General features: G+C 41.5%; 2 protein-coding genes across 4 annotated transcripts in view; one reads left to right on the top strand and one right to left on the bottom strand.

Moving 5' to 3' along the window:
* The window catches only part of C6H7orf50 (chromosome 6 C7orf50 homolog), a 430,899-nt gene that overhangs the window by 250,227 nt on the left and 154,722 nt on the right, over window positions 1-25,950 (bottom strand). For all 3 annotated transcript variants that reach the window (XM_040356745.1, XM_040356747.1, XM_040356746.1), the window contains exon 3: window positions 14,392-14,424. In XM_040356745.1, the coding sequence (XP_040212679.1) occupies window positions 14,392-14,424 (33 nt within the window). The remainder of the gene's footprint in view (window positions 1-14,391; window positions 14,425-25,950) is intronic.
* Window positions 107-24,522, top strand: LOC120943443. The gene is made up of 2 exons (XM_040356744.1): window positions 107-267; window positions 23,105-24,522. The coding sequence occupies exon 2, from the start codon at window positions 23,139-23,141 to the stop codon at window positions 24,123-24,125; it is 987 nt and encodes a 328-aa protein (XP_040212678.1). The 5' UTR covers window positions 107-267; window positions 23,105-23,138; the 3' UTR covers window positions 24,126-24,522.

The raw sequence follows: 25,950 nt of genomic DNA, 5'->3' as shown, positions 1-25,950 counted from the left end.
TGAAGTTTTGCATTCTGTGAGTGTGCACAGGCAGTAACGAAAGCCACATTTTTGTCATGGAACTTTTGTCACATGGTAGAAGGGAAGAAAGCCGTCTACTAAAAATGTAACCTGAACTTCTCAAATTGCTTGCAACTTCCGTTACAGCCTCAGGACTGTAAGATCATAACACTGAATCTCTTCAATTCAGCCCAGCACAGGAGAGGATTGCAGTCTTCTCAGAACAGCGCACGGACCTCAATGACGTGGCTCGGAACCTAGATTAAGGTAGGTGCCCCAGATTAGCTCAACAACCCCCCTGGAAATCTTGAAGAACTGAGGTTCAGATACTTTCAGGCATTGCAGGATTGTTAATAGACAATGTTTTTTTGGGGTTCCTCCTCTGGAACCTTAAAAAGAATCTCTGCTTCAAGATCCAAACCACATCGGCATTATGGCATTCACATGGAGATCATAGTTATTGTCTTACGGAAGGAGTTTCAGGTTCTAAAATAAAACTTGCTCGCCTCTGTCTACAGCACAGGTCTGTAGTAAATAGTTGCTTATATTTAAAACTACAAGGCTCGAACAACAGGGTAACCAATCAGAATTGTATCATCAGGATGCTGCTTGTAGGCTGTTTTACTTTGATCAGCTGTTTTTGGTCAACAAACGTCACTGATACATGTTATGTTATAAAAAAAATCTTAGATATCACACAAGTATAGGAGCGGCTAAATGCAAATTCTCCTGCTGACATGATTAGAAGTTTCTTCATCATGAAAACAGAACAGTATATGTTGATCTTTTCATCATCCTGCGCTGTAGATTTTTATCTGATGATAAAAAACAGCAGCTGTCGCTCTGCAGTATAAGGGGATATCAGCTAATTGGTGTCCGTCTAATCAGCACCAACCAAAAGTGTTTGTAGTCAGGATCTATATGGAGGAAAATACGCTGCACAGCTGGATCTTACAGTAAGCTCAGAAACGATGATGTATGTGTATATACCGTACTTATCGGCGTATACCGCGCACTTTTTTTGCCCTTAAAATCAGGGCAAAATCGTGGGTGCGCGATATACGCCGATACCCGCGCTGTGTTTGAACCACTCCGCCGACATATACCGAGCGCAGTACACTCGGGTATAGTCGGGCAGGCTCGGCTCCGCTCGCGGTTACGTCCTGTGCGTCCTTTACGCGAGAGGAGGCGAGCCTGCCCGAGTATACCCGAGTGTACTGCGCTCGGTATATGTCGGCGAAGTGGTTCAAACACAGCGCGGGAAGCGGGGATCGGCTGAAAAACACAGCAGGGAGAACACCACGATGGCCACAGAAGGACGCCGGACCGGACAAGGCCGCCGATGGACGCTGGGCAGGACACAGACTAGGGGCATCCAAACTAAGTTTTTCTTTTTTTTTTTCAGGAATTTTCCTTCTAGCTTGGGGGTGTGCGCTATACGCCGGGGCGCGTTATATGAAGATAAATACGGTATATATATATATATATATATATACACACTTTGAAAAAAATTGCACTGTATAATTAGATAATTAATTTTGGTGTGACAATTAGGCATCGTCACATAAAGCTGAACTCCATTTACTGTAGATACTTAAAGTGATTGTAAACGATCAACTTGTAATTTAATCCATTCAGTTTAAAATAGAAATGAAAGGCAAAACATTTGTGTATAGAAATTAACCACTTCAGCTCTGGAAGGTTTTACCCCCTTCCTGACCAAGCCATTTTTTGCGACTGCACTGTGTTGCTTTAAATGACAATTGCGCGGTCGAGTGATGCTGTACCCAAATAAATATATGTATAAATGTATCCTTTTTTCCCCACAAAAACAATATTTTTTACTTTCTGCTATAAAACATTCAATATTTTTTAGTTTATTTTTTCAATCTAATTTCTTCATTAATTTAGGCAAATAGGTATTCTGCTACATATTTTTTATATATAAAAAAAAATCCAAATAAGTGTATATTGATTGGTTTTCGTAAACGTTATCATGTCTACAAACTGTGGGATAGATTTATGGACCTATTATTGTTTACTAGCAATGGTGGCGACTAGCAATTTTTAGCGGGACTGCGGCATTGCTGCGTGCAAATCTGACACCAAGTAACACATTTTTGGGACCAGTAACACTGATACAGTGATCAGTGCTAAACAAAAATGCATTGTCACTGTCAGGGAAATGTTTAAAGTGGATGTAAATCGACTCTCATCCTTTCTAAACTACTGCCATAGTGCTGATCTATAAGGATATAGATGCCTCCTGCATGTATCCTTACCTGTCAAATGTCTCCCCTCTGTCTGTTATAAGAACTGAAAATCTGCAGATTCTGTGGGTGGATCTGTTGTCTGGAGATCTGTGGGTGGAGTCGTGATGTCAGTAGACTGCCCCTCCCTCCTCTACACTCCCCTTGTCAACATGCATTTTTTCCTGTGTATTCCTTACACTAAATTCTACTATGATCACTAACATCCAGTCAATATCCAGAAAAGTAAGGCTGGGTTCACACTACGATTTTTCCGTCCGTCAGCCGCATACGATTTATATGAAAAAAAGTATGCGACTGAAACGAACGTATGGAACTGCACATATGTGCGTTTTCCATTGACTTTAATGTTAAAAAAAAACGTGTGCGTTTGCCATACGGTTTCAAAAACGGCCGCAAAACCGTGGTTGAACACGGTTTTGCGTACTGTTAAAAAACGTTTTGCCAGCAAATCGTACGCACCCGGATGCATCTGAGTGCATACGATTTGCAATGCATTGTCTATGTATGCGTTTTCCCGTACGGGCCCGTACGTTTTCAATACTGAAATCGTATGCGGCTGACGGACGGGAAAATCGTAGTGTGAACCCAGTCTAACCACATGACTTCAGAAAAGAAGTGGGGGTGGGAATTAAAAAATAATACCCGTCTCCAGGCTAGTGCATGAGATATGTAAATATCCTGTCACTCACAGCAAGGGGGGCGGAACGGACTAAGGTTTTTCTCTGTAAGTCCGTTTTATTTCACTGAACAATGAAAGAGGATTGCTCAGAGCCGCATTAACACTGTGTGGCAAGACTGGGCACAGATGATAGGAAATCTTATACTGTACATTGTGATATAAAAAAAAATGTTGGGTTTACATCCACTTTAACATCAGGGCCAATCATAGGATTATGTGTGCTCCTAGGGAGTGCTTTCTAACTATGGGGGGGGAATGCTGTGACTGGAGGACCGGGTTTATGCCTACCATTTTCCTCTCTCACAGAATGGCGGTCTGACTTGTTTACAAAGGCAGAACTGAGTTCTGCCTCTCCTGTAAATGCCGGGAAGTGGGGCCGAGTCATACACTTGGCGGCTATGGACGCAGATTGTATGACACGTGAGTGCGCCCTCAAGGTAACCCCTCGGGAGAGAGCTTCCCAGAGGGGGTTATCTATTGTGGGGAGGAGCCGTGAGAGCTGCCGTGGGACCCCAGAACAGGAGGATCGGGGCCACTCTGTGCAAAACGAACTGCACAGTGGAGGCAAGTATGACATGTTCGTTATTTTTAAAAAAAAGCCTTTGGTGTCACTTTAAGTTGGGGGTATCAGAGTAAAGGGGGTCGAATATACAAATGCACGTCACACTTTTCAGATTTGTAAAAAAAAAATGGAAATTTGAATTTATCATTCAACTTCACAATGATGTGCCACTTTTTGTTGGTCTATCACATAAAATCCAATTTACGTTTTTGGTTGCAACATGACAAAGTGTGGAAAATTTCAAGGGGTATGAATACTTTTTCAAGGCACTGTATGTATGTCAACTGTGTATTTAGATGTTTGCCTGAAGCCCTTATGCTGCGTACAGACGGTCGTTTTTTGTGATGAAAAAAAACGACGTTTTAAATCATGAAATAAAACAACGTTTTTGAAACTTCATTTTCAAAAACGACATTGCCTACACACCATCGTTTTTTCAAAATGCTCTAACAAAGCGCGGTTATGTTCAGCACTCTTTTCCATTGAAGCTAGCTTCATATCTTGCTTCTGAGCATGCGTGGGTTTAAAAACGTCGTTTTAAACTTTGTTTTGCCCACACACTATCATTTTAATTGACACAAAAAACGACCCAAAAATTCAAGCATGTTCGAATTTTTTTTTTTTTTTCGTTTTTCAGAAAAAAAAAAAAAGACGACGTTTTCCCCACACACGGTCATTTTTTTTTTCAATTATTAATTATTATTTTTTTGTATTTTTTGTATTATTGCATTTTAGCCTAAATATGAGATCTGAGGTCTTTTTGACCCCAGATCTCATATTTTCTATTATAAAAGATGTTTACATTCATTGTAATAGGAATAAAAGTGATCAATTTTTTTTTGTTTTTAACTGTATAAAAATAAATAAAATCAAGTAAAATAAATAAGATTTTTTTTTTTTTTAAAGTGCACCGTCCCGATGAGATTGCACGCAGAAGTGAACGCATACATAAGTCCCGCCCACATATGAAAACGGTGTTAAAACCACAAGTAAGGTATCGCCGCGATCGTTAGAGCGAGAGCAATAATTCTAGATCTAGAACTCCTCTGTAACTAAAAACATGCGACCTGTAGGATTTTTTAAATGTCGCCTATGGAGATTTTTAAGGGCAAAAGTTTGACGCCATTCCACCAGCGGGCGTAATTTTAAAGTGTGACATGTTGGGTATCAATTTACTCGTGTAGCATTATCTTTCAAAATATGAAAAAAACTGGGCCAACTTTACTGTTGTCTTATTTTTTTTATTAAAAAGTAAGACCGCTGCGTAAGTACGGTGTGACAAAAAGTATTGCAATGACCGCCATTTTATTCTCTAGGGTGTGAGGAAAAAAATGTATAATGTTTGGGGGTTCCAAGTAATTTTCTAGCAAAAAAAATTGTTTTTAACCTGTAAACACCGATTCTTAAAAAAAGGCAAGGTCCTTAAGTGGTTAAATCTGTGGACTTATATTAAATCATAACATCAATCATTTAAGAGTGTTACTAATGGTTTTCTCTCCATGGTTTCTGATCATAATCTATTTTATAGATTGATTTCAGACTCATGTTTAGGACATATTTGTAGCAGTTTGCACTCCCTTCCCCCCAACTCTTGGATTCTGACTTCTTTGCATTGCTTAACGGCTGCTTTCTGCACTAACAGGGCTCCTTTAGTATCAAGGTGGAAAGAATAACACAAAAAAATGTGCACTAAAAACAGGTTTGACACTAGGCCCAGAACGAAAATAGAAGTTAAAGCAGCCCTAGCAAAAGACATTTTCAGGTCTGCTACAGACCAAGAAATGTTTAACCGCTTCAGCCCCAGAAGGATTTACCCCCTTCCTGACCAGAGCACTTTTTACAATTTGGCACTACGTCGCTTTAACTGACAATTGTGCGGTCGTGCAACACTGTACCCAAACAAAATTTGCATCCTTTTTTCCCCATAAATAGAGCTTTCTTTTGATGGTATTTCATCACCTCTGCAATTTATATTTTTTGCGCTATAAACAAAAGAACAGCGACAATTTTGAAAAAAAAAAAAACAATATCTTTTACTTTTTGCTATAATAAATATCCCAAATTTTTTTTTTTTAAAAAACTAATTTTTTCCTCAGTTTAGACAATAAGCGTTTATTGATTGGGTTGCACGCACAAAAGTTATAGCATCTACAAAATAGGGGATAAAATTATTGTATTTTTTTTATAATTTTTTTACTAGTAATGGCGGTGATCTGCAATTTTTAATCGGGACTGCGACATTATGGCAGACACATCGGACACTTTTGACACATTTTTGGGACCATTGGCATTTTTACAGAGATCAGTGCTATAAAAATGCACTGAGTACTGTAAAGATTTCACTGGCAGGGAAGGGGTTAACACTAGGGGGCGACCAAGGGGTTAATTATGTTCCCTAAAGTGTGTTCTAACTGAAGGGTGGATGGGACTGACTAGGGGAAATGACAGATCAGTAATTTCTCCCCCTGAAAGAACCAGGAGCTGTGTGTTTACACACACAGCTCCCGGTTCTCGCTCTGTCACGAGCGATCGCGGTTGCCCGGCGGTCATCGCGCCCGCCGGGCACTTGCATCGGCACCGGGGGGCCCTAGTGGCCACAGGGCGAAGTGACATTATATAAAACCCGATTTTGCCGAGCTGAGCAGTAAAACTGCGGCGGCTGGTCGGCAATTCCTACTGTGAAACACGAAGGTGGATTGCTGATGTTTTGGGGATGTGTGAGCTTCAAAAGGCACAGAAAAGTTGGTCAAAATTGATGGAAAGATGAATGCAGTATGTTATCAAAAAATACTGGAGGAACATTTGGATTTATAAGCCAGGAAGCGCATGGGATGTACTTGGACATTCCAACATGACAATGATCCAAAACACAAGGCCAAGATAAAGTTGTAAACTTTTGATCAGGGTCATTTGGTTAGTTTCTGTTGCCATTTTGGATTTAAAAAGAGTAAACACAGTTGATTGATAATAAAAGGCTTCAGCCAAACACTAACCATGAGTGAAAGAAAAGCTTTTGTGTTATCATTCATATTCTCTGAAAAATTGCCAAGAAATCATACATTCTGTTAAGGGTATGTAAACTTATGAGCACAACTGTATGTGTGTATATATATATATAAAAAAAGTGTATCATGTCTAAAAACAAAATGCGTTTGAAAGACCGCTGCGCACAGTGTGACATAAAATATTGCAACATCACCATTTCATTCTCTAGGGTCTCTGCTAAAAAAAACATATGATGTTTGAGGTTTAACCACTTCCCGCCCGGTCAATGGACAATTGACGTCCGGGAAGTGGTTGTGAAATCCTGACTGGACGTCTATTGACGTGCTGCAGGATTTAATTCCGGCGCGCGCCCGTGGGGGCACGCAGCGTGGCGATCGGTAATGCGGGGTGTCAGTCTGACCCCCTGCATCTCCGATCTCGGTAAAGAGCCTCCGGCGCAGGCTCTTTACCACGTGATCAGCCGTGTCCAATCACGGCTGATCACAATGTAAACAGGAAGAGCCGTTGATGGTTCTTAATCACTCGCGTCTGACAGACGCGAGTAGAGGAGAGCCGAACGGCGGCTCTCCTGACAGGGGGGGTTTGCGCTAATTGTTTATCAGTGCAGCCCCCCCCCTCGGATGCCAACACTGGACCACCAGGGAGTGCCCCCCGGCAAAAAAAAAACACCAATAAAAAAAAACACAATCGATGCCAATCAGTGCCCACAAATGGGCACTGACTGGCAACATGGGCACTGGCTGGAATGATGCCCAGCAACGCCATCAGTGCCACCCAGTGTCCATCAGTGCCACCTCTTAGTGCCCATCTATGCCCAGTGCCCACCTATAAGTACCCATCAGTGCCACCCATGAGTGCCCATCAGTGCCGCTTATGAGTGCCCATCAGTGCCGCTTATGAGTGCCCATCAGTGCCGCCTATGAGTGCCCATCAGTGCACTATACCAGCGCAGCCTATCAGTGCCCATCAGTGCTGCCTATCGATGTCCATCAGTGCCACCTCATCGGTGCCCATAATTGAAGAAGAAAACTTACTTATTTACAAAAAAAATTAACATAAATAAATAAAAACTTAATATTTTTCAAAAGTTTCTGTCTTTTTTTAGTTGTTGCGCAAAAAATAAAAATCGCAGAGGTGATCAAATACCACCAAAAGAAAGCTCTATTTGTGTGATAAAAATTTCATTTGGGTACAGTGTAGCATGACCGCGCAATTGTCATTCAAATTGCGACAGTGCTGAAAATTGGCTTGGGCAGGAAGGTGCGTAAGTGCCTGGTATGGAAGTGGTTAAAGTAATTTTCTAGCAAAAAATAAACATTTCAAGTTGTAAACAAAAAGTTCTAGAAAGTGGTTAATGGGATAAGGCATAAAGAAGATGTACTGCATATTTTCTATTCAACATACGCTTTAAAAGAGCAGGAAATATTTCTAACATTACAGAATATGATGTGATCCAGGATTTCCCCTAGTAAAGAAGTTAGAACAGATCATAATAAAAAGAAATGACAAAACTATTATTCAAGTTCTAAAATGAAAACCTACTGTAGCATATTTTAATTCCAGCCCTTTTAATTGCACATAATGAGCTGGCAACAAATCTTTGGATTATATTTCTAGTTAAACTTTGACTAACTCCGTTGGTTTTACAGTTGCTTTCAATTAGTACCCATAGCTAAAAATGAGAATGGAGACTCGGAACAAGAAAACAGGACTTTAACCTCAGCCTCAGGTCAGCCTGTGTTTTATCTGGAATGATTCCATAAAGCCCAATCGCGCCTAATTGGGTCCATTATTGTCCATCACACAGCCATATTACACTGATTGGTAAACAAAGTAGATGTCTAAATGTTCTATCGCAATGACAGATGAAAAGATGATGAACCATAAAAAAAACTACTTTGCTTCACATAGACAACCAGAATACTTGTGTCTCTAGAATGACAATGAAGAGCAGTGTGACTGAGCTGTAATTAACAGATGGTCATATATGGTAGACTATCATCAAAACTGAACTCCATGAATACTGCTAAATACACAGATAAAATAACTTTAAGGGAGGAGTTCTACCCTGCCAAAGAATTCATATTGCGGTCCATCAAGTCATTTCTGTCACACAGCACTGTCCTGTCTGGCAGGGCAGGAAATCTGATTTTTCTAAGCTATGTTTAGAGAACACTTACAGGTATGGCCCGCCCCTTTCTCTCCTTATTGGCTAACTGAGTTTGATTGACAGCAGCAGGAGCCAATGGCGCCACGCTGCTGTCTCAGCCAATGAGGAGGGGAGTCCCGGGCAGCCGAGACGCCCCTGCAACATCGCTGAATCTTTATGGACCTCGGGTAAGTATTAGGGGGGGGCTGCTGCACACAGAAGGCTTTTTATCTTAAAAGGAGAAGTCCAGGCTGAGCTTTTTAGGCTGGGCTTCTCCTCTGGGTCACAGGAGTGCAGCTCATTTTGCACTCCTGCGACCCGTTTTTAGCGGTCTGAAGTCCGCTCTCCGCTGACGTCACTGCCATCAGTCGGGGCAGCGCGTCATCCGACTTCCAAGTCTGGATCCGCCAGCTGCCCTGATTGATGGCAGTCTCAACGAGCCGCTGAGATGGCTGCTCCCCGCCCCTCCACTGCTCAGCCCTCCAATGAGTGCTGAGAAGTAGAGCAGAAGCGAGGCTGACTGACAGTCAGCATCGCTCTGCTCGGGAGGAGTGAGAACCGAGCCATCAGCAATGTTCGGTGTCTCGGTTCTCAGTGACTGCGGGGGACAGATGCAGCCTCAGTCTGATGCTCCATCCACCGAGGTAAGCATGAATGAGGAAAAAAAATAAAAAAGACCTTCTGCCTTTACAACCACTTTAAACTTTAAAAATACATTTTGCAATTGTACAGCTTTTTTATTTTTAAGGTACATTCCAGACTAAAGTATAAACTATCCACATATATGTGAAATATCCGCACACAATAGTTTCTAATGTGTTAGCTGCAAACACCAAACTGATAGCAAATCAAAAATAGTATACATAAAATACAGTGAGGAAAAAAAGTATTTGATCCCCTGTTAATTTTGTACATTTGCCCACTAACAAAAAAATTATCAGTTTATAATTTTAATGGTAGGTTTATATTAACTGTGAGAGACAGAATAACAAAAAAAAAACGCATTTAAATAAATGTATCAATTGATTTGCATTTTAATTAGGGAAATAAGTATTTGACCCCTTTGCAAAACATGACTTCGTACTTGGTGGCAAAACCTTTGTTGGCAATCACAGAGGTCAGACCACCAGTTTTGCACACATCTCAAGAGGGATTTTGTCCCACTCTACTTTGCAGATCCTGTTCAAGTCATTAAGGTTTCGAGGCTAACGCTTGGTAACTCAAACCTTCATCTTCCTCCACATATTTTCTATGGAATTAAGGTCTGGAGACTGGCTAGGCCACTCCAGGACCTTAATGTGCTTCTTCTTGAACCACTCCTTTGTTGCCTTGGCCATGTGTTTTGAGTCATTGTCATGCTGGAATACCAAACTATGACCAATTTTTAATGCCCTGGCTGAGGGAAGGAGGTTTCCACCCAAGATTTGATGGTACATGGCTCCGTCCATCGTCCCTTTGATGCAGTGAAGTTGTCCAGACACAGATAACCTCTTCACTTTATTGAAACCAAATAAATCATAGGTGCTTAGAAAAGTAAACAACACAAGTGCCAAAACTTAGGAGTTGGCTGGAAGCCACACCGCAGCGTTCGCACATGTACCTCACCATCCATTGCTAGACAGCCGCCGCTCTCCCAGCCATCCACCGCTCAACTTGCTCCATGATTGTAAGCTCCTCCCAACCCTTTTAATCAATGAGATGTCACATCGGTGAAATGTGATGGTCGGAGCTTACAGCCTTGGAGTGAGTTGATTGATGAGATACATGATATAATGATAAGAAGCCAGCTGGAAGCCACATCGCCCATGTATCTCACCACCCACCGCTAGACAGTTGCAGCTGCTGCTCTCCCAGTCTTCCACTGCCCAACTCACTTCAAGGCACAAGCTTCCCCAACGCATTTCATCAATGTGACATCCCATTAATTAAAAGGGTTGGGAGAAGCCTACAATCATGGAGAAAGTTGATCACTGGATGGCTGGGAGAGCGGCGTAACTGTGGTTTACCTTTGTAAGTGCATATGATTTATTCGGTTTTAGTAAAGCAGTGAGCTTTGGGCAATTTCTCTCTTTTTCTTTGAGTTACATCTCCCTGAAAATAAGATCTGTGATAAATCCTGGGCTCAGTGATCCTCTTTTTGAAAAATCCTTTGGATGAGATGGCTGTTTGTTACTTTTATTTGCCACTGTATGTGTCCCGGAACTAAGGAGCATGTGTTAATGACCTTTGTATTGGGGGTCATCCTAAGGTGAAAGCACACTTGAGTGGTGCCGGTGGAGGTGCACACTGGTAGCTAGATTCAGAAAGATTTACGCCGGCGTATCTACTCTGAATCTGCGCCGTCGTAAGTTTAAGTGTATTCTCAAACTGAGATACACTTAAACCTAGCTAAGATACGTCAGCCTGCGCCTTCGTATCTTAGGGTGCAATATTTAGGCTGGCCGCTAGGTGGCTAGCGTAGAATATGTAAATGACTAGATACGCCTATTCACGAACGTACGTGCGCCCGTCGCAGTAAAGATACGCCGTTTACGTAAGGCGTTTTCAGGCGTAAAGTTATTCCATCAAATAGCTGGACTAGTCAATGTTAAGTATGGCCGTCGTTCCCGCGTCGAAATTTGAAAATTTTACGTTGTTTGCGTAAGTCGTCCGTGAATAGGGCTGGACGTAATTTACGTTCACGTCGAAACCAATACGTCCTTGCGGCGTACTTTGGAGCAAAGCACACTGGGATATGTACACGGACGGCGCATGTGCTGTTCGTAAAAAACGTCAATCACGTCGGGTCACCCACATTAACATAAAACATGCCCCCTCATCCTAATTTGAATTAGGCGCGCTTACGCCGGCTCCATTTACGCTACGCCGCCGTAAGTTAGGAGGCAAGTACTTTGTGAATACAGTACTTGCCTCTCTGACTTAAGGCGGCGTAGCGTAAATACGATACGCCGCCTTAAAGTTGCGACACTCTCTCTGAATCCAGCTATCGGAGTTATTGTATAGCATGAAAATATCAGATATGTGTCCAGGACTTTATCACATTCTTTCTTTTCTCTGACTTGAGATTATATATCTTGTCTATTTTAAACACAGTTTGCTTTTTTTCATATATTGTCTTTCCCACTGTATTGTGTAATTGTAAAAGCAAGGCACAATTTTTTTGCATATAAAAATCTGCAACTGAAATAGTCATAGAACACTATTTACCTTCACAGTGTTTCTTCGATTATCATTCTGGCATGAATTCTGTCTGCCAGATTGCAATGCTGAGTAAAGCTCCATGGCTGCCAGTAATGTGTTCTCCCTATTGCCAAGCATGAAATGAATGGAAGCCAGGCAGTCACAATTTCCCAGATCTGATTAACTGACAAGACTGCAGTAACACATCTTAAAGAACAAGTCCAACAAACAAGGGAAACCAAATGGGGAATTGCTACTGCACCCACTATTGTATATGAAACCAACTCTGAGTTTTGTGTAATTCACTGTAGCAAGATTTCAAAGAGCACCCCACATGTAGGGTGGGTGAGGCTGCTTTTTCAAGAATGTGCTGCATTACTCCTGATCACTTACTACCTGCTAGGTCCAGTCATATTGAGGCTTTCCATGCAGGTTTTTCTGAATCTAAAGCCCTGTACACACGATCAGTGTGTCCGAAGGATCGTTCTCATCGGTTAACCGATGAAGTTGACTGATGGTCTGATGTGCCTACACACCATCAGTTAAAAAAACGATCGAGTCCAACACGGTGACGTAAAACACAACGACATGCTGAGAAAAATTAAGTTCAATGCTTCCAAGCATGCGTCGACTTGATTCTGAGCATGCGTGGGTTTTTAACCGATGCTTTTGCGTACTAACCATCGGTTTTGACCTATCGGTTAGGCGTCCATCGGTTGAATTTTAAAGCAAGTTCTACATTTTTTGACTGAAAGATAACTGACCGATGGGGCCCACACGCGGTCGGTTTGGACCGATGAAACGGACCTTCAGTCCGTTTCCATCGATTTTGACCGACCGTGTGTACACAGCCTAAGGCTCAGTTCACATGAATTGGATGCATTTTATATGTGAGATAACACTGATTTCTATTGAAGCTGCTCACATAGATGCAGTGCATCTGCAGTTCGAATTTAAAGAGAGTCCTGCACATTTTATGAGCACTGCGGTGTGGTTCAGTTGTGAATTCCAGGCTCGTTTTAGAATCGCACATGTGTTCAGTTGTGTTAAGGATTCAGTTCAGAATTTCAGCACAGATTGCTCTCTTATTACAAGAGTTGACACTCTTAACCACTTAAGCCCCGGACCATTTTGCTGGCCAAAGACCAGGCCACTTTTTGCGATTCGGCACTGTGTCGCTTTAACTGACAATTGTGCAGTCGTGCAATGTGGCTCCCAAACAAAATTGGTGTCCTTTTTTTCTCACAAATAGAGCTTTCTTTTGGTGGTATTTGATCACCTCTGCGGTTTTAATTTTTTGCGCTATAAACAAAAACAGAGCGTAAATTTTGAAAAAAATTCTATATTTTTTACTTTTTGCTATAATAAATATCCCCATAAAATATATATATATATATAAAAAAAAAACATAGTTTGTCCACAGTTTAGGCCGATACATATTTTTCTGCATATTTTTGGTGGAAAAAAAAAAAATTGCAATAAGCGTTTGATTGGTTTGCGCAAAAGTTATAGCGTCTACAAAATAGGGGATAGTTTTATGGCATTTTTATTAATATTTTTTTTTTATTAGTAATAGCGGCGATCAGCGATTTTTATCGCGACTGCGACATTATGGCGGACACAAATCGGACACTTTTTACATCATTTTGGGACCATTGTCATTTTTAAAGAGATCAGTGCTATAAAAATGCACCGATTACTGTAAAAAAGACACTGGTGGTGAAGGGGTTATAACCTGTAGGGGGCGCTGAAGGGGTTAAGTGTGTCCTAGGGAGTGCTTGTAACTGTAGGGGTCGCGGCTTGCTGTGACACATCACTGATCATTGTTCCCGATGACAGGGAACGCGATCAGTGACAGTGTCCCCTAGGTAGAACGGGGAGATGTTGTGTTTACACTAACATCTCCCCGTTCTTCAACTCGGGTCCCGCGGTCACGGAGCTCACGGCAGTGTCCCCTAGGTAGAACGGGGAGATGTTGTGTTTACACCAACATCTCCCCGTTCTTCAACTCGGGTCCCGCGGTCACGCAGCTCACAGCAGGGGCATCCTTGTGCGCCAGTCGGGAACCGGTTAATCTACTATGTATTGGCCAACAATGAAATCGCAGTTGTGACAAAAATCCATTCCTGAGCCTTGCAAATTCGCATCAAAACCACAAAAAAACGCACCTACCGCTGAACAAATGCTTATTATATTCGCAATGAAAACAAACATACAATTTACACCGCACATGTGTGAGTCCAGCCTAAGATGGCAATGACAATATGATATGTGACAGGAAGCAAGAAAATTGCAGTAGGTTTGTTTCATAATAGCCCTCCTGCGTTAGAATCAGGAAGAAATAATAACCACCATATTACATATAGCAGAAGAAATTAAACATATTTGGTTGATACTTTGTACAGTTATTCAAAGAATCTGTGACATACTTAAATGTTCTCTTCATGATTAAAATACTTTTCTTTTTAAATGATTGCTTTACATTTACATCAAATTGCACAAAAAGCTTACATTTGACTTGCATAATACAGAAATATCATACCTTAGATATTAAAGAATCTGGGTCTTCTGAAACCTGCAGAGAAAAAAAACAAAAGATGGTGAATTTTGATTACTTTAGAACAGGGCTGAACAAATGCTAGACAGCAAGTCATCAATGTATGTACCGTATTTTCCGGTGTATAAGACGACCTTTTGTACTTAAAAATATCCCCCAAAAGTCGGTGGTTGTCTTATACGCCGGTACCTGCAATGCAGAGTCAGTCAGATTGCGGGTGTCCATTGTTTAAAACCAGCGCCGCCTCCTCGTCCTGTTCTGTGATAGGCAGAACACTCAGTTTCCCAGCCTGTGTTCAGTGTTCTGCCTATCATGGAAGTCCTCTCCTCCTCGGCCGAGAGGACCTCCGTGATAGGCGGAACACCGAACACAGGCTCTGCTGGGAAACTGAGTGTTCCGCCTATCAAAGAACATGACGAGGAGGCGGCACGGCTTTTGAACAATGGACGCCCGAAGTCTGACTCTGCATACAGGGATAAGGCATGGAGATCGGCACAGTGAGGTAGGCAATGAGCACAGTGAGGTATGCAACGGGCACAGTGAGGTATGCAACGGGCACAGTGAGGTGTGTCGGAAGGGGGTCGTCTTATACGGCAAGTATATCCCAAAATCGAATTTTTGGTTGGAAAATTAGGGGGTCGTCTTATACGCCGGCAAATACGGTAAAAACTTTAGCTGCAAGACTCTTTGGACTTTTTTTATTTTACTGTCAGGAAATTCCAGCATAATTGTTGGCATTAAGCTGGCAATACACAAGTAGAATTTCATGCTTTCGATTTTCTAATGGTTAGTTGGGTCAAGTCAACATTTGTTTTTGACCGTAGTGACAAAATAAATTTGGAGGAGCAGTATGGAAAAATGTTCTCAACTCATCAAAATTCTAACAGTGAATGTGGTTTGTGTTCAAGAAAAATTGTACATATTGTAATGAAGCCTGTTTAATACGTCTGGGATTACATTCAAACAGCTGATATGGATGATATTTTAAGGGCTTTCAAACAAAATTATTTGACTCAATGGTAGGAAGAAAGAATGCTCCGATGAGAATTCTTGTAGGAACGTTTGTTGTAAATTCTAGTAACAAAATGGCTTCTTGCACATTGACACTTAAAAATATATATTTTTTTTATTTACTAATGAACTGTAAATGCAGGTCATTGCTTTTAATGGACCTGTACACACATACGTTTGCACTGTGCATAGATTAAATAAGAAAAAAATAAATAGAAAAATCGGAATTGCTGGTCAGTATTTATATATTTATGTACGCTGCACATCCTCTTTAAATAAAAAAAGTTTAAAGAATTTCTATGCATATGTGCAAATACATGCAAGTACTATACAGCCCATCCTAAGGTATTTTCTGCCAGAAATGTCTGATGTTCATACATCAGTACTGTGTACAAGTGTCCAAATTTTTCCCAAACAAGTTTTAGAAATTCACAGGGCAATGAAACACATTTGGACCACTGTGAACCAAGAATGATTTCAGAGTGACAGAGAATGTCTGAAAGATAAAGCTTCAAAGATTTTCAATGGCCATATCATGCTGCTATGGTTTGATATATTTTCTATGCATCCACCTTTTCAAAAGGCACTAAATTTGATTAAAAAAAATATAGGTTAATGCAAAAAAGTTCAAATTGATAAAAATGTATGTTTTATTTTAAAAATGAAGGCAGGAGTGATATTATTCTAACAATTGTCTACCTGTTCAACTTTTCCATTAGAGGTAATTCAACCATAACTTGTAAACCACTTTTAGCCTAGTATGTCACCAACACAGAAAAGGGCTACAAAGCCACATTACACATTCAACATGCCAATATCATTGCAGATATGCATATAAATACAGTATCTGTTCATGTTAAATATTAATATATATTTTAATTTCTCTGTAAATCCTTTTTTATTGGAGTACATCAGATGACATCTGTTTAGTCTTAAAGCGGTGTTTCACCCTGTTTTAAGACATCTTATCTATGCAAATGCTTTGCAAAGATAATGACCAAACAAATTTTATTTTATTTTTTTCTGAGTCCTCCTTACCCGTTTGCAGCTGGTTTTTACGAGCTGTCAATCAAAATCCCCCACGGGGGAATGGGCGTGTACGTCCATTCTCCCCCGTCCTGTCAATCGAATTCAGGAACTCCTCCGTCGACGCGCTGTGCTGTAATCGCAACCATGTAGTGTTGACGGCGACGCTCGCCGTCAACACTGCACATGCGCGGGATCGAGCGGTGAATGCTGGGAGGCCAGCATTCGCCCTATCCCGGAAAAAGACCCTGTCGGCTTCACACTGCCCACAGGTAAGATGGAAACGTCCATCGCCTAGGAATATAACATCTAATTTACTGTATTACAGCGCTTCGGCCGGCCTAAGGACTGGGACACCCTGTTAGTGCGGGAGTAGAGGTACGCCCTGTAGATTACAGGGCAAACAAAAAACAATATCCCGCAGAACCACCGCTTTAAACTATTGATTTGGACACTAGCAAACAAAGGTGTAAAACAGCCCAGTATAACTCTCGATCGGATTTGTCCCTCAGACTTCCTAAAATAGAATTACCTAGCCATGGACAAGCAGAGTATGCCTTCCAGGTGTGAGGGTAGACTTTGCAGAAGTCAAGCCTAGCCTTCAGATGCATAGGGATGATGTTTAATAGGCCCCTGTCCCTCAGAACCTGGCTTCAACAGCCAAGCCCTAAAAACCAGAAACCGAGAAGCAGGATGGTAGACTGGACCGTGGGACAGAAGGTCTGGGTTGTCCAGAAGGACCGTAAGAGTATGTCTGAGTATCAACTCCTCCTGGGTCAGTTCATGGCAATAAAGAAAAAACGGATGTAATCTATCGCTAAACTGTGGGTCAAAGGGAGGAAAAGCTTTTAAGGGGGAAAGATATCGATCTCACAGAGATACCAGAGCATCCACTGCTAAAGCTGAGGATCCCTCATACTGGAGACAAACCTGTTAAGTTAGTTGAAGTTGGATGGCAGGGAGTCTATGTCTGGTGTCTCCCACCTGCAATAGAGAGCTTCAGATGGAGAGAGACCACTCTCCTAGATTTTGTCAACTGAGGAGGTCAGCCTGCCAGTTTTTCATGTCTGGGATGTCCACAGTGGTCAGAGCCAGAGTGTGGAGTTCTACCCAAGTCAGAATGAGATCTCCTTTTCTTTGAGCTGCATGACTGCTGGTGCCTTGCTGATGTAAGTCACTACTGTGACATTGTCCAATGGATCCTGGTTGTAGTTGAGAGGTTGGAAGGGACAACCAAATTGCCATAAGTTCCAGGATATTGATGGAAAGCCGAGTTACATCCACCATCCAAGTCCCTTGAATTTAATGGGTATCTAGGATCAGGTTGGCAACCAATTGGAAATGTTGCATGCACACAGCAAAACTCAGGAAGAACTTATATGGTATGAACATGAGAATGTGTAAATAAGTATTCTTGATGTCCACTGCGGCCAGAAGATCCTCTTGTTAAAAAGTCTGCTGAAGAGTATCATATAGATCTGCCTATTTTTGCAAAGAAATAGTCTAGAAGTAGATTGGAGGTAGAGATAAAAAAAAACTCAAGATTGCAGCCACAGGGACCGTCAAGATTTGTTAAGGCGAGAAATGGCAGAGTCCACAACTGGAAATGTCCATTTCCCTGGGAACTCCTCCTCAAAGGGGTGTTACCAAGCAAAATGTTAGTGAGGGACGAACACCTTAACAGTAAGAGGCCATAAACAGAGACTTAAAAGAAAGTGTACAGGGAAGCTTTTTACAGTTTTTTGCACTTTCGGAATCCCAAATGATGACTTGAAGGCCAAAACAGATTGTTCCAGAACAAGACCAAAAATTGCATCCTTAACATGGGAGAATGTCAGCAGAGCGAATCTCCTCTTGTGACAAGCTCTTGGAGAAAGATAAGACATCAGCCTCATTTGTCTCTGATGGAGTGCCTAAACAATCAGAGGCAGGTCAGAATCCCTAAATATGCATGGGGAAGGAGGCACCCTCTGAAGGGAGCCTCATGAAAAGGCAGATACTCAGACTTGGTATTGTGGTCTGAATTAACAGTGTCAAAATCTTCATGAGAAAAACTGTCCACCCAAAGCTATTAGTGGAGCATAAGCCAGCAGGGCCCACTCTTCTACCATCTGTGCACTTCTTGTCCATTCGAGGAGAGGATTTGTCCCACTAGGGGAGTTCAAAACCACCTATACTGCAGATTAGGGAAGGGTGTCTCCTGTGAAATCACTTCAGGCAATTGTGAGTCCCGATGTCCAGAGTAGTGAAGGAGGAAAACTGAATCTGTGTGTTGAGTCCACACACTCCCCCACTGCAACAGAAATTGTCAAAACTTAAGTGCACTCTTATTTTTATCCCTCAAGTACCAGGGCAACAGCACACCGATAGGGCAAAAGTCCGGGCTTAACACAACTGTCTTCCCACAGATCACCCAGCAGACAAAGGATGTTATGGACTAAGCCCCATCCAAGTCTTTGACCTCCTGGTGGGCATACCCTCTAGGGCAGGGATATGCAATTAGCGGACCTCCAGCTGTTGCAAAACTACAAGTCCCATCATGCCTCTGCCTCTAGGTGTCATGCTTGTGGCTGTCAGAATCTTGCTATGCCTCATGGGAGTTGTAGTTCCGCAACAGCTGAAGGTCCGCTAATTGCATATCCCTGCTCTAGGGGGTCTTCAAAGACAGGGCTGCACCACAGAAGGCACACAATCCTGGACCTGAATAGCATTCCGCAGCTTACTCATTGCAAAGCACGTCGTTTGCTTTTCTTATATCAGAAAATAGAAGTCCATCACCTGAGGACTGAGAGACATAAGTCATGCATGGAATGGAAGGGGTTATACTGGGCTGTCCTTACAACTTTCTTTGCTAATGTTCAAGTCACCTAAAGGTGGCAGTATAACCTGGTAGTTTAATCCTGTGTACTGTAAAGTAGAAATAAAAAAGTAATTTGCTATAAAGAAATTTTTTATTGTAGGTTTACTAGTGCAACTCCACCATGTAAACATTATTGACAACACTGATACTGGTAATCAGTGAGTGTATAAAAATGTACAAACGTTAGTTTCTTATGTTGCTTTATTGGTAGGTTATGTTTAGTAGCCAAAAACTTGGCTACAGATATCTAAAGATGTGTTTTTTGGTGGCAGAATAACACAAGTCAATACAATAATTTTTTTACAACAAATTTGGCAAGAACATACAGATTAGTGTTAAAGGGCAGCAGAATTTAGGAATCAATTACCAATTTTAGATGAGCTTTTTTTTTTAGCTTTTAAATAAAAAGTGTAAAAGGATTTGATGCTGACTTTTTAGTACTGCAGTGCCCTAACTATTGAAAATACCCATACTTCATTTCCTGCAACTAAGACATTCGCTGAGCTTTCAGTTTTCCCATTTTGTAGTGCATTGTGCATATATTTGTCAAAGAATTCCCAAGAGTCTTTAGCTCTGGCAGCATCTTTAGCTCCCTACTGGAATTTCCAGTAGTTATATTGAAAATGTTTTGTTTATGTTGGTAAAATGTTTCACAAATGGCAAGGAGGCAACACGAACTACCTTGCATATGTATAATAAAACCAGTGCCATTAATGTGTTAAAGGGGTTGTAAAGGTTTGTTTCTTATATTCTAAATAGGTTCCTTTAAGCTACTGCATTGTTGGTTCACTTCCCTTTTTTTTTTCCATTTCCCTTCTAAATGTTTTTTTTCTTTGTCCGAATTTCTCACTTTCTGTTCCTCCTCAGTAAGCTTGCTCCATCATCTGAGCTGTTCTGGCTGGGGGTTAGTCAGCATGCTCACCCCCTCCCTTGGGACTACATCCCTGCGAGAAGACGCTTCGGAGTTAGTCAGCGTGCTCACCCTCTCCCTTGGGACTACATCCCTGCGAGAAGACGCTTGGGGGTTAGTCCGCGTGCTCACCCCCTCCCCTGGGACTACATACCTGCGGGGAGACGCTGTGAACACAGTGTCTCCCCGCAGGGATCTAGTCCCTGGGGAGAGGGCGAGCACGCTGACTAACCCCCAGCCAGAACGGCTTGGATGATGGAGCAAGCTTACTGAGGAGAAACAGGAAGTGAGAAATTCAGACAAAGAAAAAAAACATTTAGAAGGGAAATCGAAGGAAAAGATAAGTGAACAAACGATGCACTAGCTTAAAGGAAGCTATATAGAAAAAAAAAAAAAAAAAACCTTTACAACCCCTTTAAATAAAAATAAGGTAAAACCATGTTTTAATTGTCGACTGTACAATTCCAAGTATTTAAAAAAAGCACCTTGTTTTTTCTCTCTTTTTCACAACACTGCTGCGGAAGAACAAGTTTGGTTAAAGCTGGCCATAAACTAGCAAATTCTTGAACAAAATAAAAACATAAGGTGCATTGGCCTAGTGCATTATCCAACATACATTTATTAAAAATTATTAAAATAAAACTACTCACAAGTGTAGGTAATAGTAATCTCGCACATCAAGCTATGCAAACTCCCAACTTTTCCAAAATCTCTAGTTAAGCCTAGGTTCACACTGCTGCGAATTCAAAATCGCGGTAAAATGCGTGATTTTACCGCGATTTCGCGGCTGCGATTTTGCCGCGATTTCGGCCGCAATTTAATGTAAATCGCGGCCCGAAATCGCAAAAAGTAGTACAGGAACTACTTTTTGAAATCGCAGATGCGGCGTCGCACTGATTAGGACAGTGCCATTGCCGACAATTGCCGCCGATTTGAGATGCGATTTGACATGTCAAATCGCATCTCAATTCGTTCCAAATCGTACCCAGTGTGAACCAGGGCTAAATCAGTGTTTCTCAATTCCAGTCCTCAGGCCCCCCCAACAGGTCAGGTTTTCAGGATTTCCATTATTTTGCACAGGTGATTTGATCAGTTTCACTGCCTTGGTAATCACCACAGCCTTTTCATCTGAGGGAAATCCTGAAAACCTGACCTGTTGGGGGGACCTGAGGACTGGAATTGAGAAACACTGAGTTAAATGAAGCTCTGATGAAGAATAGTCAGCCAGCAGGGACCCTTGAGCTAGAGAAGTTGGGAGTTTGCAGTGGCTTCATGTGCAAGCTTGTGAGTAGTTTTATTTTAATAATTTTTAATAAACTTATGTTGGATAATGCACTAGGTCAGTGTGCTCTCCGTTTTTATTTTCTACAGTGTTCTGAGAAAACCCCAGTCCTAGAGGGCAGCAAGGCTGTGCAGCAATATCCACTTGTGACTGTTTAACCTATCGTGTGTACGAGGCCTAACAGAGGACAACGGTCTGATGGACCGTTTTCATCGGTCAAAACCGATCGTGTGTGGGCCCCATAGGTTATTTAACCATGGGTTAAAAAAGCCAACTTGCTTTAAATTTGATGGATTCCTAACCAATAGGTCAAAACCGATTGTTAGTAGGCACAACCATCGGTTAAAAATCCACGCATGCTCAGAATCAAGTCGACGCATGCTTGGAAGCATTGAACTTCGTTTTTTTCAGCACGTCGTTGTGTTTTACGTCACCGCATTCTGACACGATCGGTTATTTAACCGAAGGTGTGTGGGCGCGACGGTGCATCAGTCAGCTTCATCGGTTAACCGATGACAACGGTCCATCTGACCGTTCTCATCGGATGGACTGATCGTGTGTACGCGGCTTTATACTCTCTTCCGATTTGCACCATCACACCAATGTGCAGGAGAATATCGTTACTAGCAGATTTTTGTATGAACATCTGTATAAACGTTCTCACTGCATTTTTTTCAGCACGTTGTTGTGTTTTAAGTCACCGCGTTCTGACACGATCGGTTATTTAACCGATGGTGTGTGGGCGCGACGGACCATCAGTCAGCTTCATCGGTTAACCGATGACAACGGTCCATCAGACCGTTCTCATCGGATGGACTGATCGTGTGTACGCGGCTTTATACTCTCTTCCGATTTGCACCATCACACCAATGTGCAGGAGAATATCGTTACTAGCAGATTTTTGTATGAACATCTGTATAAACGTTCTCACTGCATTTTTTTCAGCACGTTGTTGTGTTTTAAGTCACCGCGTTCTGACACGATCGGTTATTTAACCGATGGTGTGTGGGCGCGACGGACCATCAGTCAGCTTCATCGGTTAACCGATGACAACGGTCCATCAGACCGTTCTCATCGGATGGACTGATCGTGTGTACGCGGCTTTATACTCTCTTCCGATTTGCACCATCACACCAATGTGCAGGAGAATATTGTTACTAGCAGATTTTTGTATGAACATCTGTATAAACGTTCTCACTACATTTGACCACTCGTCGAATGCGGTTTGAAATTACTTCAACATTTTGTTTGCATTTGATTCTGGAACAAATGGACTTTCCTGAATGAAAACTATATATACTGTTAGAAAAACTGTGAAAAAAAAATAAGAAAAAAAACCTGCTTTGAATTTTCCCATTATTGCAGTTAAAAACCAACATAGATTTGATCCCACTAATGATTAGAAAATCAAACGAACAAACTTAAAATTAAATTAAAAATAGCGAACAAAATTCCACTAGCCAGCTTTAGAAGATGTTTGCTTAAATTTTTAAATGATGTACAATACTACCAGCTCTTGTGGGTGGTGCATACAAAATACTACATTTATCTGTAAAACAAAAGCAAAAATTCTAACATGTCAATTCATATTTATTTCTCTATTTTGCAGCTATACAATTGGAGAAGATCTGACGATCGTAATTATGGGACACCCAAACATGTCCGAGTTGTATTACCCCAGCCAAACCCTTGGCAACCCTTATATAGCCATAGAAGATATAATCGGTTCTCAGAACATCATCTCCAGAGTCATGCACAGCTACCTTGGCATACTAGTTCCACTTGGCTTACTCGCTGGTATCTTCAGTCTTGCCATTTTAATCAAGAACAAGATAAAGCATCAAACAATGGAAAATCTGGACTTCTATCTTTTCTGTTTGGCAATTACAGACATCACAATTATCCTGTATTCTTTAACGTCTTCAGCAAGACCAGGCTATTTGGAAATATCAAACATGAGCTGTGCGGTTCTGTGTTTATTCTTCAACATAAGCTATTTCTTTTCTCAGTACTTGCTACTAGTGATGCTTCTCATGTTACTTGTAGACACATCTGCTGCTGGATCTCGAATGATAAAAGTCATTACTAATTGGTTGGGATGTTTATCTCTGACTTTGATATTCTCTATAACATTGTCTCTGGTAACTGTGTCACTCTTAGGAACATACAATAATCTTCACAACATAACATACTGCCAGCTGGATCCATTGAATGCCAGTCCAAAGTATGACCTAGTTAAGTTCTCCATTGGATTCTGTGTGCCATCACTCATCGTCTTAGTTCTCTTTGTTCTACTGGTTGTTCAGGTGCAAAGACGAGATCAAGTCACAGTGAAAGAAAAGCTCCATGGTTCTTTGGTTGTTCTACTTGGTATAGCCATTATGTTTGCATGCCGGCTTTTCTACAATATTATGCTCCTTAGGAGAATGAGGTTAAAGATTGTTGGGTTCTATTTGTCTCCCAGAGAGGAGCTAGTCATGAACATTGCAGAGCTGGTAATATTTAGTGGTAGCTGTATAAGACTCATCTGCACAATGACCTTGCACAAACCATGTTGGGATGAAGCCAAGAAATCCTTGCAGTTCTTCAAGAATATGTGTACAACAGAAACATCGAACAGTGTTATCTAGCTGATTTTCTTGAACAAACGACTCCACACCAAAAGAATCACAGACAACAGATTTCCATTGCTCGCACTACTCCTCGGAGAATGGGAAATTACAAATGCCTAGAGTCACCCTAAAATCAGCTGGGTCTACCTTATGCATCTACAGTATGGAACTCACGACCATCCATTGCCTGGAAAGCACCCTCTCTGGAAGTTTTTAAAAACCGACTCAAGACACATCTATTCACCCAGGCTTATAGCAATACCTGACAAGCCCTTCTCTTCGATAACCCCAAAACCCGTTTGAATAGTGCCAAGTTTCTAGGGAGAAAAACGTTATAGAAATGTTATTATTAATATTATTGTTTGCAAAAAAATATGTAGCTCTCTATCTTGTAATACACCAATGTCACGAAGCAGTACATTTTCTACATATTTCTCACATATACTTTTGGTTAATTTGGGGGTTTTGTGTAGCAGCTAAATTAAGAATTTTCCAAAGTGCAGAGCTGACAGTGCAATTAATATTATTATTATTTAAAGGTAAAAATTGCACACCTTATTCATTTCCTAAGCAAAAACATCCAAAGGATGTGCACCTAAAGCCCAACTCCAGCCAAAACATTTTAGTTTTGGAAAGCATGGAAGTGTTATAACCTCTGTCAACTTTATTTTGTTGTCTGCCCACAGTGGAGATTTTCTCTGAATCAACCCTTCAAAAACACTTACAGTGATAAAATAACTTTTTGCACCTCTCTTAAGTTTCTACTGTCAAGTCTCCACTTGTGATAAGAGAAATAGATCTTAACAGAGAAACAGGCAGCAATAATACCAAAAGAGTGTCAAACCCTTTGTGCCAATACAGTAATCTAAAACAACAGTTTTGGCCATGGTTGAGTTCTAAACTTTGCATGCACAAGAATTAATATCTATTGTATGAACCTAAAATTACACTTAAATGTTCCCATTCTTCAAAAAAAATCCATACACAACAATTTATTGGCCATGTAATCTATTGTTCATGAAATTGTGTCTTATCCTGCCTCCCTGTAAGTCCTCCATGAGCTCCCAAATCCCATCTGACAAGAGAGGGGGGCTACATTCCTACACACTGTGGGACCATAGAGAACAAACACAGGTACCCTCTAATAGAAAGGCAGATCACAATAAGCAAAACAGGAAGACATTTAGAGATTTGCAGGAGGCTGAATGTAATAAAAGGTAGAAAAACCTGCTACAGTATCGCCCCTGTACTGCTTCCATTCCAATTGAACACTGACAGTACTTGATATGTTTATGTTCCTGGCTGCCAAAATTTTACAGCAGCAATCTCAGAAATGCTAAGAGCAGAATCACAACTTAGGCCTCGTACACACGGCCGAGGTACTCGACGTGCCAAACACATCGAGTTCCTCGGCCAGTTCAGCCCTGAAGCCGCCGAGGACCTCGGCGGGCCGAGAGCTCCCATAGAACAACGAGGAAATAGAGAACATGTTCTCTATTTCCTCGCCGAGGTCCTCGTCGGCTTCCTCGGCCGAAAGTGTACACACGGCCGGGTTTCTCGGCAGAATTCAGCCAGAAACTCGGTCGGAAGCTGAATTCTGCCGAGGAAACTGGTCGTGTGTACGGGGCCTTAGAGGAAGGTTCAGCACTGCTTGGCCACCCCATATTTCTGACTTTAAGGCCTCATGCACACTGGGCGTTTTACCAGCTGCTGTTTTGGGTGTCAGGCATTTTTTCCTAAAGCCAGTAAATTCCACAGCATGTTCCATGTGTCCATGCACACACAGGCTTTTATAGTAAAACCTTGGATTGTGAGCCTAATTCATTCCGGAAACGTGCTTGTA

This window comes from Rana temporaria, chromosome 6 (assembly GCF_905171775.1).
Source record: "Rana temporaria chromosome 6, aRanTem1.1, whole genome shotgun sequence".
Classification (NCBI taxonomy): Eukaryota; Metazoa; Chordata; class Amphibia; order Anura; family Ranidae; genus Rana; species Rana temporaria.
The sequence above is the reverse complement of the archived record's forward strand: the minus strand, read 5'-3'. Positions and strand labels throughout refer to the sequence as shown.

What these genes read in the sequence shown, in the direction of transcription:
- LOC120943443 (XM_040356744.1), top strand. Translation starts at nt 23,139, where the DNA reads ATGGGACACCCAAACATGTCCGAGTTGTATTACCCCAGCCAAACCCTT.